This window comes from Amblyomma mixtum, chromosome 7, assembly GCF_055824585.1.
Source record: "Amblyomma mixtum isolate Tamu chromosome 7, ASM5582458v1, whole genome shotgun sequence".
Classification (NCBI taxonomy): domain Eukaryota; kingdom Metazoa; phylum Arthropoda; class Arachnida; order Ixodida; family Ixodidae; genus Amblyomma; species Amblyomma mixtum.
The window spans coordinates 100504179-100517656 of record NC_143018.1 but is presented as its reverse complement, the minus strand read 5'-3'; the positions used below and the strand labels follow the sequence as shown (position 1 = coordinate 100517656).

General features: G+C 47.1%; 1 protein-coding gene across 4 annotated transcripts in view; it reads right to left on the bottom strand.

The window, feature by feature from the left end:
- Positions 1-3615: 3615 nt before the first annotated feature.
- Positions 3616-13478, bottom strand: part of LOC149336984 (uncharacterized) — a 77970-nt gene continuing 68107 nt past the window's right edge. For 3 of the 4 annotated variants that reach the window (XM_089553227.1, XM_089553228.1, XM_089553225.1), the window contains 3 exons: positions 12521-12593; positions 8674-8898; positions 3616-4873 (listed from right to left, as the gene is read on the bottom strand). In XM_089553227.1, coding sequence (XP_089409353.1) covers positions 4320-4873; positions 8674-8898; positions 12521-12593 — 852 coding nt within the window. In that variant the 3' untranslated portion in view covers positions 3616-4319. The remainder of the gene's footprint in view (positions 4874-8673; positions 8899-12520; positions 12594-13478) is intronic. The other variant, XM_089553226.1, reaches the window with a different exon arrangement.

The window sequence follows — 13478 nt, the reverse complement described above, 5'->3', positions numbered from 1 at the left end:
GAGCACTTTCGGAACGTCTTTGCACGCCGGTAGTGCCCGGTTCGACGGCAGCGAGTAGTACGGTCCGTGCTTTCCGCCTTTTCTCCAGGCGTGCCTCTCGTTCTTCCGCTGTTTCACATGCACGTTGACTCTTCCGTAATTCGTTCTTCCGTTGATTATTGGCAACATCGGCAATCCGCTGTTTTTCGAGTCTTCGCGCGCGTTCTTCTGGCGATTCTTCGGCGCGTTGCCTTCGCCTGGTAGCATTGCGGCGTTCCTGAGCTGTCAGCTGTTGAGATTCATCGGTGACCGATGACATGGGACCACTCTGCGAGGTAGAACGTTGTCGCCGAGCTGCATCCTTAGCACGACGCTTTGCAAGACGTTCTTCACGCTGCTCTGGCGTCTCTTGTGCACGCTGTCGCTTTCTCGCTTCTTCCTGTCGCTGCCACTTCTCCATAGAGGACTGCATGGCAAAGCATTCACGCCAAGGCAAGCGCGTATCGCATGCGCGCTGCCGCACGATGGATGGATGGATAGTAGCGCCCCCTTTGAAACGGGGTGGTGGCAATTGCCACAATGCTCAGCTTTTTTTTCTTTATTTTTGTTCAACTGTTTTGTTAATTCTCATTAAGATTCGCCATCTTATTTCACTACTGTTTCCTACACTTCTAACCTTATGTCACCTCTCAGGCTATGAGGGACGCCGTACTGAAGGGCTCCGGAAATTTCCACCACCTGGGGTTCTTTAACCTGCACTGACATCGCACAGCACACGGGCCTCTAGAATTTCGCCTCCATTGAAATTCGGCTGCCGCGGCCGGGATCGAACTTGCGTCTAAGCCTGTTTCACATGCAAGCGAAAATGTTAGCGAATTCGGTCGCCGCGGCGGAAAAACCTGTTTTGAGCCGTCGCTGCGACGAGCGGCGAGGTTTCAACAAGTTGGAAATTTTCGCTGCGACGCGCCGCTCAATCGCTCAGTCGCTTGCATGTGAACCGGCCTTGGGGCCAGCAGCCGAGCGCCGTAACCACTGAGCCACCGTGGCGGGGAATCCAATTGGTGTGCCCCACTGGACCCATATTGTGTGCAGTCAGTCAGACCCATTTAATCCCATTTAATCAAGCCGCGGCGGTTGAATTTCTTTGGAGGAGAAATTCTAGAGGCCCGTGTACTGTGCGATGTCAGTGCACGTTAAAGAACCCCAGGTGGTCGAAATTCCCGGAGCCCTCCACTACGGCGTCTCTCATAGCCTTAGTCGCTTTGGGACGTTAAACCCCATAAACTAAACCAAACCATTTAATCAAAATTAGTATGTTCCACTGGACCCATTGTGTGCAATGGGCCTCACCTATTGGCTGCAATTGGTGGAGGGCTAAAAGCACAACTGGCAAGTCCAGTTGGCTCGAACTGAAAATTTCCAATTGGATTTCATTGTTTTTGTTTGGCTAGGAGTGTAGCCTAGCCTGTGGGATCCGCCCCCAAAAAAGCTGTGCCGGCGCACCGTAGTTTACTTGCAAAATTTCCTTGTCGTGGCAACACCTGTACCTCATTTCTTGGCCTTTTCTTATAGCAGCTCAGTTTCCAGTGAAAGTAGTGTCTTTGTCATAAGAGTGCAGCAGTCTATTGGTGTAGGCCAGCTTCAGTTTGTTCTCTTTTTCCCTTTACTTCAGTAGGGTGGATTTCTTCCCTGCTGTGATGGCTATCGCAGAGCGCATCACTTGGCTAGACATTTAGACAAAGTAAGTGCCTGCATAGAAAAACATCACTATAATCGCTGCTTCACCGTTTTAATGCACTACAGTGCTGAAGCCAGCATTCCTCAAGAGCATAATCATAGCGCGGGAAACAACACAGGACAAAGAGGAGACCTGTGTTGTTTCCCACGCTATGATTACGCTGTTGCAATGAATTACCAACCTGCCCAAGCCTATTCTGTTCTTCTTCAAGAGTTGGAATGACAATGAATGTAGCAGCTTTTTCGTGCCTCATGTGACCCATAACCATTTTGATGTCACAGTCATAGGCCGAAACCGAAGCCGAAACAGCATGAGAAAGAAATTTGATTATAAATCCTTCAGTGGTCGTAAGAGAATACTGTGTGGTAGTCCATGTATAACAATGCCTTATGCATCATTACAAAGAACAAAACATGCAGCCAAAAGTTAGGTGTCTATACTTCTTTAACCCTTTCACTGCCAGGTTTTTTTACTCACATCTGCACACACCCTGCCGGGTTTTTTTGCATGTTAGTTTCCTGGAAATTTTTTGCTAGTAACGCACTAAAATGCTCTGCAGGACATGTAGACATGTTTATTCAGGATAATCTTATAGATATTAGTTGTAATGAACCAAATCTTCCAGCACCAATCTGGCCTGTCGGATTTCCTCCTCTTACGCGGATTTTTCGGTGGCAGGGGGACTTCATCGCTGTCATCACTCGACAAGGCATTTAGGTGGGCGCCTTCCTCGTTCTCATTATCATTGAACTCCGAATTCACAAGCAATTTTGAATTTCTTCGTCCGTCAAAGCGCGGACAAGTGGGGCACAGAGCCTCATGGCTGCTGTGCGTAGACCAAAACGAAGTCACTCGCATGTGGAAACATGCGCGCCATCTGTTGTTTAAAATTTACCCTACAAGATCTATGAATTTTTCGAGTCTCTCCATAGATGGCGCTACATGTTTGCATAGTTTTTTACACGAGTATTATCGGGAGCGGCAGGGGGTGAGTTAAAAAGCCAAAACGAGTTAACTCGGGATAGGCAGGGGGTGTGCATATGTGGTAGCCCGAGTTATCTCGGGAGTGGCAGATTAAGGGTTAAGTAGTGGACTGAACAAACAATGAGTAAAATCTCGTGCAGCACAGCACGAATATCAAGCCATAACATTTTGAAATAAGATCAGTTGTTAACTAGGGAACACAGTAAATCCTGGCTGACTGCAAGAAGTACACAACCTCCTTGTGCGCTATTGCAAGAAAGACAGGAAGTGGGGCAAGGCAGCCAGTATTTCATTATCTGCGACGTCACTGTTCAGCCAAAATTCGATCAACATCATTAGGTTGCTGCTGCATGCAGAAATAGGATGAGAAAAAAGTTCAAGCTTAGAAAAAAAACTACGAATGTTAGCGCACATAGAGGAGAAAGAAAGGCCAGAGAGGAGTTCACACCTAAATTCAAGATGGCTGTCATTTCTTACCCGTAGAAACGAACTGCATGCCAGGCCACAAGTACGACGTTTAAAAACGGGTGACACAGGTGTGGCTGCAGCAGCGAGGCTAGATTTTCAGCTGTTCCACATGGTGTCGTGGTGTGATGGTGAAGTGCGGGATTTCGCTGGACGACGACATTAGAACAACGCGCTGCAGGACCGCAGCAGCAATGATGATGGCAGCTCCAGTGAGGACGATGGCGCAAGTGTGGATGAGTAGTCCAGTGACTAATACTTTTGCATTTTGGCACGTGCTCACGGGCATGCCCTTTTTTTTTTTTTTTTCCTGACACGCGATATGAGGGTGGGTTGACTCACATTCGAGTCTACTTACAGTCGCGTAAATAAGATACATGCATCTGCAACTTTATTTACGGCATGATTTCAACTTCACATTTATTGAGAAATGAAACAGCATAGTCAAATTTACGGCATGATTTCAACTTCACATTTATTGAGAAATGAAACAGCATAGTCAAATGAAAATGAGCATCACAGACAAGCAACATGAGCGGCCATACCAGCCTGCTCTGACCAACCATGCATTCACCACTTCTGAGATAATAAGTTTCACTCCTAAAGTGCACCTGTGGTGATAGGTGCTGAAATGTAGAAAATGTATGCCTGTTCTAACATGACAGTCAGGCTGCAATGAAAAATTTAGCCTAAAATAATGAGGAACCAGTCTCATGCCTGCCAAGTACATGAAAGAACAGAATATGCCTGGCTGAAGTTGACAAGGGAAGCAATTTGTGTCACCACAGAGGCTGTGATAAAGAATGTCCATTTCTTTAGATGTCACAACAGAAGCTGCAAAGGCATAGGAAAACTTAGAAACAGAATGCACTTTCTAGTGATGTGTGAAATTTCTTAGCAGGTATGGCATATGGACAAAATTTTCACACTCCTACTGTAGCGTCCTTCACAGCCTATGGGTCACTTTGGGACATTAACCCCCACATACCACACTGATGAGTTTGGCACAGCTTTGGAGATGCACTGCAAGGTTCCCGTTCTTCAGAGGTGAGCTATGCGATGGCAACACTGCCCCGAAATGGCACTCACTGAGGAAGGCTGCAACACTAACAGCTACTGACAGCACCACTGCATGGTAACTTTCGAGTCACTATCAGCTGTGAGGCACTGCCATCTTCAAACGGCGCTCCATCTTCCGCCTGTAAGGAGTGACGTGACCCCTGCCCTCCAAATGATTGGCACTCACTGCCCCAGTCTGACACCCAACCGAAACAGAAAACCCAGACCTCACTTGCACATCAGAAAGACTCGTTCCCACACAGTCTTCCGGGCCAGTCACCACTCCCACAGTGGTGACGAGAGCAGCCTTTGGGTACAAGGTAGGAACGGCGCCGGGCCTGAGGCGCTTCTCCGGAAAGAGGCGTAAGAAGGAGCCTGATGCAAAGTGCAGGGAGCACACGAAACTCTGCTCATGCTCCGACGGCATCCAGTCGGGCGAGTCACCACGGCCAGGACACTGTCGTACAAAGTCAATCCACTTGTGGCGATAGGGCTCACTCTCGGGTAGAGGATGCAGCACAGTGTTGTGAGACCGCTCCAGGCCACACACGATGCAGCGCAGGCCCAGTGGAGGCACTGGCAAGTGCTCGCGCCGCTCTCCTTCCGGCTCCCGCACCACGCAAGACACAGAGCCTGCAAGCAGAGAAACTGTGGCAGCCCACTCCAAACGCTATCGCTCAGTTGTCACACTAGACCCAAGCAGAAGCTGTCAATCTACTCCAGGGGTTTCAGCCTCAGGAAATACAATGTGGCGGTCTAAATGTGCAGAGGTCTGTCTTGGTTTTCATCTCTTCTTGCCTAATATGGAATGTAAAAAAGAGCACGCAGATAGGCAGGCCCTGTCGACACACACTCACTAGCTGTGCAGTGAGTGTAGTTGCTATAAGCAACTACAACATGATTAGTGCCATGATAAGAGTGGGTAAAGTAAAAGTGGGCCTCTAGGCATTAATGGGTTTAGGTCGTCGGAGAATCCAAAAATCAATCCAAGGCAACCAGTTTGAGAACCTTAATTTGTACTTTCCAGCCAGCTGTATGCACAGTTAAAGGGCTTATGAAACTATTTTGAAAGTGGCCATGCGTGCATTATGCAAATGTTCTTGCCATAAAAAAGTCCTCAAAAGTGAGGCAGTGACTTGCACCTTTAAATATCCCCTTCCTATGCCTCATGTCAATGACAGCCATCGGTCTCTCAGCGTGAACCTTGCCAAGCGGCACGCGGCCCCCAGTAATGTCAGTCATGAGTAGTCTGTCATTCGCTTGCCTAAAACCATAAGGACATTGTGAATAAGTAGCAGGTGGTGAGAGGCACGGCCAGTTAAGTACAGCGACATGTCGCTGTCTACATCTCCACCATGCCAGCATGCCTATGCATCCCCTAGTCACCTCGCACTTATACCATCGAGGACAGCCGTAAGCTGAACCATTGTCAAATGCTCATCACTTTAATTGCCCTCCTGCCTGATGAAAGCATCAAAGCAGATGCCGCCTGCACCGTCCATACCTGCCGGGGCTTCGTGGCGACCCCCCACTTGAGATAATCCAACCACGTATGCTTTGTTGCAGTCCATCTGCCCGCCTAGTCAATACATAGCAGAGAGCCGGGCCTCTCTCTGTCCCCTTGTTCGAACCATGTGGCAAACTGCCAATAACCTTGGGTGAGTGATGCCGCATGTGTGCCGACTGTGTTCCCTTCGATGGGCAACCTGACTGGCCGGCGCAGCTCGTTAAGTGTCGTGTCATCAGTGCATGCTTTGTGGTATGGATCTCCGACCCATGCAGGCAGCTTCGTACCTCTCACCACTGCTGAAAGCTGGGTCCACATGTAGAAGGAAGCAACATTGACAGCTATCACCGTAGAACAGCAAGGCAGCTAGAACTAACTTGTTTCAAACAATCATTCACCAGGCATCGTTAGGCACAAAATACGTGCCTACCGCCAGAGTCATTCTGCTGCTACTGTGGTTCAATTTCACAAAACTGGGTAATCAGTATGGCCTGAACACGTCTATGCAGTAAGTGTTCTCAGTTTCCTGTATCTCAAAGCTATATTCAACCAGTACAAAAGCACTACAACAATTTCGAAGGGACCTTCACTTATTTTCTTTTAGCCTAGAACATTTCTCTAGAACAGGAGTAACAAACGAGTGTACATGCTGGTTACCCATCCATTTCATGGACACTTCCTTCTTTCACCTCCTTCATTTCCTTGCTCATAGCGTGGTCGAAGTGTCCAATCACTAAGCTGCAGTGCCTTTCCCTTCTATATAACCTACTCCTCCTCATCACTGGCCATTTCATGACAGCACCAAACAGAATGTCTTGCATCCCCATCGCACTATGCACTGTCCGCCATCACAGTCACTGCTGGTTCTTTTCTAAATGCTGGAAGCTCAACTAGTTGGAAGCCACTGGCCTGATTTCGAGCAGTGGTTCTCTAATTTAGCTCCACAAGAAACGCGGGTTCCCTCGAGTGCCTTTTAGGTTCCCCAAGTACCTAAATCCATGCATCCTTCCACCCCCCAACCATCCTTTACCCACTTAATTTTCAGACTGACCACCCTGAAATTGCTTAGGGCACACTGTTGCAGTATAGAGGCGGCCATTAATAAATTTCGGTTTGTCTACATGCACTTTTTGTATCACATCAGGCAGGAGGAGACAGGCAATCTCACATCAGTATCACAATATTACACCAGGCAGGAAGAGACAGGCAGTCTCACATTAGTATCACAATATCACATCAGGCAGGAAGAGACAGGCAGTCTCACATCAGTATCACAATATCACATCAGGCAGGAAGAGACAGGCAGTCTCACATCAGTATCACAATATCACATCAGGCAGTCAATGCCTGGCCATGCTTGCTGTGATAAAGATCTCATGCATTATACTCCATCCCAGTAGTTCCTCGTAGCACTACCAAAGCTGTGATGAGTGCACAGGCAATGCTCAGACACTGTGGAATGTATTGCCAGTATAAAATAAGCATACGTGCATATGGGATAACATTCTTTAAAGTGTGAATGTGCCTAACACTATTTCATATTGACCCTTAACACAAGCACGCATTACACACACTATTTCCTGAGCTTAGCGTGCGCGACTCTTGCATGCTCTAAAACATTGTTTCCAAAATGGTGGTGCACTTCGATGCAGGACCCTTCACCTTGGACTAAATCTGTTGTCGTTACTGCTGTTTTCAGTGAGCTCACTGGCCACAAATGGGGGACCAAGCTTTTGCTCCACCTCATCTTGTCTATAACAAAACGTATGAGCGATAAATTAGCTTCATTTTTCATTTAGAGCGACGATCCTGCCGCTTTCAGTCCTCAAGAGAAGTGTTGGTTTGTTGACAAAAATGCTTCCCATTTTCACAACCAGATGGCGCCACTACACTACTTATTGTAGCATCTCCGTTTGCACACACTCAACTAGAAGTGCGGATGTGACAAATGGTGTAACGTCCCGCGAAATGCTTGCGTTTAGCATAGGTAAGCGTGCATACTCTTATGGTACGTAGACAGGGTCGATTTATACTCAACCATATCTGTGCAAGCCATGAGCAGACGACACGCAGACGGCTAGGTGCGGAGGAACACATTTAATGTGCTCTCCTGACTGGCTAAGGAGGTCTACGCCTTTGGTAGTGCTGCATGTTATGGAACGGAGTACAGTCAGTACGCAGCTCAGTTGGCATAGCAAGACACTGCAGCAAACACACGAGTGCACACAATTTACAGTCCTGAGACTTTCTTGAAAACCTGGAGCTTTTTAAATCCCTAGAAACAACACAGTTTTTCCATCAGGTGAAAGTTAGCAGGAATGCAAGGCATGTGGCAAACTAGGGTTCCATGCACAGCACAGGCTTGAGAGTAGATTGAGGGTTGGACAGTGATTTACGGAGAGAAAAAGGATGGGGTTTACATTAAGAGATGGGAAGAGAGGAGAGCGGATTGAGACACGAACACTAGTTAATGATACCCTAGCTAGCTGAGCTCAAGAAGAGGAAGGGGCCATGGGAAAGGCACATAGTGCGGAGAGCAGAGAACCAATGGTGGCTGAGGGGAAAGGAGTGGATTCCAAGGCAAGGCGAAAGTAGCGGAGATGGCAGGCAGTCATGTGCTGAGAAAAAAATCAGGAAATTTGTCACTACAGGGAGGCTGCAGCTGGCAAAGGACAGGATTGATTAGAACAATATGGGAGAAGCCACCGTCCAGCAGAATAAGTGATCACGCTGGCAAAAGTGAAGATGGCACAGTAAAGGTATCAGTGTTAAGTGTGAAAAAAAAGTTGCATCTTCAGAAGCAGACTTTGAAAGCACAACTTTCCCATGACAGTCACCTGTACCATACCACCTCTGCACTGCCACTGGCCTTACTTTTGCACCTATTCAAGTGAATCACAATAAGAAGTAAAAAAAAAAAATATGGGGAGTTGTTAAGCACCTTTTCTCTTCCTCAGTGTCCCTGCTGAAGTTTGTATGTGCACAGACCGGTTGGCACCCAAATCGCACTGCACAGACTTGACGTCCACTCGTGCGTAGAACTGTGTTGACCTGCTGAACACCGTGGGTAGCACTCCCACGTGGCACTGAGCGTCTGCACGATGCACCGATGCTGCACTCATGCAATTCTTGCACCTGTAGGCTGCCTCCTTGCTATCTTCCTCGCCTGAAGAGACAAGAGAGGCAAATGCACAAGACCACACCTGGAAACCAGGCCAGGCATAACTGAAGCATCCACCTCTCAAGCAAATGTGTTAAGTTTCATGGTGCAACAGTGGCTGAGGCTGTCGCGCACCAAAAGAAACAAAAAGCTTCCGAAGTTTTAGCTTGTATAAAACAGTCCCTTGCTTTGGGAACCCAGAGGCATGAACAATCCACAGCTGCAGTTCGTTCAGAAAGAAAGCTGAGACGACCGAATGTGGTAGTTAAGTACAGTAAAATGCTTCTTCCCTGGTTTCTCGAGCTTTAAGCATGCAGATAAAGTGTGGTTTACCATGACCATGCGCCTGGATGCTTTACAAGTATGTTTGTGCTGCTTCGCTAGTTCAAAGTTGACCGCAAAGTGTGTGTGTGCAATGCAATGCTGAAGTCCACACGTACACAGACCGTTCAGTGTCCAAGTCGCACTGAGCAGACTTGACATCCACTCGCACCTAGCACTGAGCTAACATAACTTAATGAAATGGTGTCTATATCAATTTAAAATTAGCACAGGATTGGCTTTAATCTCAAATTAGCACAAGATTGGCTTTACCATGTACAGTTTCTTGTTGATTGCTTGGTTGGTTTGGTTGGTTTATGAGGTTTAACGTCCCAAAGCGACTAAGGCTATGAGAGACGCCGTAGTGGAGGGCTCCGGAAATTTCGACCACCTGGGGTTCTTTAACGTGCACTGACATTGCACAGTACATGGGCCTCTAGAATTTCTCCTCCAAAGAAATTCAACTGCCACGGCCGGGATTGAACCCGAGTCTTTCGGGCCAGCAGCTGAGCACCATAACCACTGAGCCACCGCGGCGGCTCTTGTTGATTGCATTACCCCACTTGGTCCAATACATAGGGTGTATCACACAGCACCTGAGCTCCACATCTGCCTTCTGCAGCACGTACTTTAACAATTGCGCACAAAAGTGAACACTGTACATAAACTGTGACTGACTGGTACCCAAGTGCCACCTTGTAGAGGTAGCCGGACAGGGAGCGAAACACAATGTGCATTACACATGTACCATTGTGGGCAAATCTAAGGGACCTTCCTGTCTCAGTTCTGATCCCCGCCACTCTGCGTGGGGGCGCCACCCGACAAAGCACTTCTGGTGTTGAGACGGGCCCACTGCACCGGCTTCGACACCAGAAGTGCTTTGTCAAGTGGCGCCCGTCCACCCTCCGAAGAAAGGACGACTAGAAGAACTGACGCACATGTGCTATGTGTGTCATACAGTGCCTGTGTGTATCAATTATTCCTGTGATCCTGCCTCCACGCTGTTTCGCTCCTTCGGTCATGCACCAGCAAACCTATATCAGCATTTTAATGTTGGCACTTAGTGTGGGCACCGAGCAAATGTTCGTTCACCAATGAACTGCACAATGTTCAAGCATGAAGTCCTTATGGAAGCAAAACGTTCAGTTGACAAAATATTTGCGAGAACAAGCACCAGGGCCAGAAAAAGAAAAAAAAAAACAAGTCACACAGAGTCTTCAAGTGCTCCATGACACATACATTTCGGGTGTGCAAGATATCCGCAACAGGACAAGAGCAGGACCAGTCAAAAGCCTGGTTTGTGCATGCTGGTTCATGCTAGTACTATACTTTTTTAGACCAGCATGGAAAGGCGTGGGATGAAGAAGATGAGACAGGGAGCACAGGTTACCAACTGATCTTAATCTTTCAGGAAAGCACATATTTGTAGTCGAAGCCACCGTATCATGTTGTTTTGCACATAGCGTGATGGCTTCGGCTATAAATTTGTGTTTCATAGCATGATGTGTTCACAGTGAGTGCCGCCATCACGTGTGAAGTTGGTAGGGTTCTGATCTGAAAAGATGCCGCGTCAACTATGTCGTCAAGTTGAAGCCGTGTGAAGCACTTGAAGGTCACCAAGAGGAGCATACATGTGCATGTCATGCGTTTCATTTCCTTCCTGTCCAGCCTGGAGGCGTTTGAAAAGCAATTAGGGCAATTAGGGTTGAAGCCATTTTATCACTTCATTTCAATGCACCTCGATAGTAGTCACCAGTAACTTTTCCATCTTGTCATCCAAGCTCGCCTGGGCTTTCATCACCAGTTTGACTATACCCACTGCAGGGCAAAGGCCTCTCTCATGTCTTTCCAATTAACCCTGTCCTTCGCCTGTTGCCGCCACCGTATCCCTGCAAACTTCTTATCTCATCCGTCCACCTAACTTTCTGCCGCCCCCTGCTACGCTTGCCTTTTCCTGGAATCCACTCTGTTACCCTTAAAGATGTGATTTGATTTATTGGGGTTTAATCTCCCAAAGCAACTCAGGCTCTAAGGGACGCCGTAGTGAAGGGCTCCGGAAATTTCGACCACCTGGGGTTCCTTAACGTGCACTGACATCGCACAATACATGGGCCTCTAGAATTTCGCCTCCATCGAAATTCAGCCGCCACGGCCGGGATCGAACCCGCGTCTTTCGGGCCACCAGCTGAGCGCCGTACTACTGAGCCACCTTAAGGACCACCAGTTATCTTGCCTTTGCATTACATGCCCTGCCCAAGCCCATTTCTTCCTCTTGGTTTCAACTAGGATGTCATTAACCCACATTTGTTCCCTCACCTACTCTGCCCTCTTCCCGTCTCTTAACATTACACCTATCTTAACCTCACACCTGCTCTGCCTGTCTAACTCATTGATCAAGGTTTGCAGTTCATCTCCCGAGTGACACTTGTTATCAACATTTCATGCTTGTGTCTGCTATACATTAAATTCTCCACATTGCAAGGATGCTGCTAAGCCATGCACAGGAACAGGTAACCTGGGGACAATTTGCGCTGAGGTGCTGCGGCACATCTGGAGCTGAGGATGCCATGCTCCAAATGTGGGTCTAAATATGCGCTTTAGAGCGGTGAGAAACCGGAAGTGTTCTGCAGAAAGTTAGCTTGTTTTTATGCAGGGCTTACATTAAACCAAGCATGCCCAGAGACTTCCCCTATAATAAAGCAGAGAGAAATGTGCTTCACTCTTAGAAGGTGGGGTACAAGCGTCAGTAAGCCCCGCCGCGGTGGCTCAGTGGTTACGGTGCTCGGCTGCTGACCCAAAAGACGCGGGTTCGATCCCGGCCGCGGCGGTCGAGTTTCGATGGAGGCGAAATTCTAGGGACCCGTGTGCTGTGCGATGTCAGTGCCCGTTAAAGAACCCCAGGTGGTCGAAATTTCCGGAGCCCTCCACTACGGCATCCCTCCTAGCCTCAGTCGCTTTGGGATGTTAAACCCCAACATATCAAATCAAATCAAACATCAGTAAGTCAAAGATCTTCTCAGGGATACAACTAAGCACTTCAGATCAACCAGAATAACCCATTATTAGTTCTTTCCAGATGCCACATCACATCAATGTATTTCTAACAACAAAAAAATATCATCAGGATGAACGCATTCCCAACATCATAAGACCTGCTCATTTTTTTTTTGAAAAGATTAAATTGAGGGAAAGATTCATGGCATGTTTAGCTTCATTCTTACATCCACGCACTGGTTATCAAACATAGTAAGAATAACAGAAAACATAATGTACGCAGATATCAATAATGGACGCACAAAGTACTGACCTGTATGCAAACCTAGTGGACCTGGTGAGTGATGCACAGAGCTGCGAGAGCTCCTGGAAAAAGTCCTGACCCCCTGAGCAGAAAAGTATAAATAAAAAAAGGTACTTATGATGTTAAGACTACTGGAGTAGAAACATTGCACTAGGAAGCATAAAAACCACAATTCAGAAGCTGGTTTATACATATACTCACGTTATTTGCTTTTACTTCTACCTGCTGACTTGGTTTACCTGTTTGAGGTCACCTTAGAAATTTTTGCTTCATCGCTCGTTGTGATCGAGCGATTAGAAACTGGAGTTGTTACAAGGACTATATACAAAGCAGCACACAGCAAAATCTGAGTACTGCAAAAGTTTGTTATCTCACTACGCAATAAAAGCTAAAGTTTTAAGAAGCAACAAATGATGATTACTAGTTATATCATCTACAGAGAAGGTGGTTTCATATCAGATGAGTGCGGCAAAAAAAAAAAATAGACTACTGGTGGCATGGCTAAATTACGAATTTATGGTGGTGACCTACACAGTAAAACATATAATGTGGTGAAAGGTTCAATCAGTTACACAGTGAAGGGTGATTTTTTTATTTTTCTTCTTAAGCTGAATATGTGTAGCTAAACAATGAACTTTAAAAAGGGATGACAAAGGCTGCCGGCTAGGGTTAGGTTCCATGCTTGGTATGCTTGGTGTAAAGTTATAAGTGAAAAAATTCTGAGGGCACTTAAGTCTGCTTAGGTGCAGGAATGCGAAAGCTTATGTGAGGAAACGAAAGGCAGATCTCGACATTTCAGTGCTCGACTGTGCTTTAAAGCATGCAACTGAAAGTGCATATGTCATTAGTCCGAACCCCTGTTGCAAGCTAGTCTCCAACCTGACTAGAAAATGTAAGCCATATACAAAAAGAAATGCTATGACATCACCAGATGGTTGGTTGGTTTGTGGGGTTTAACGTCCCAAAG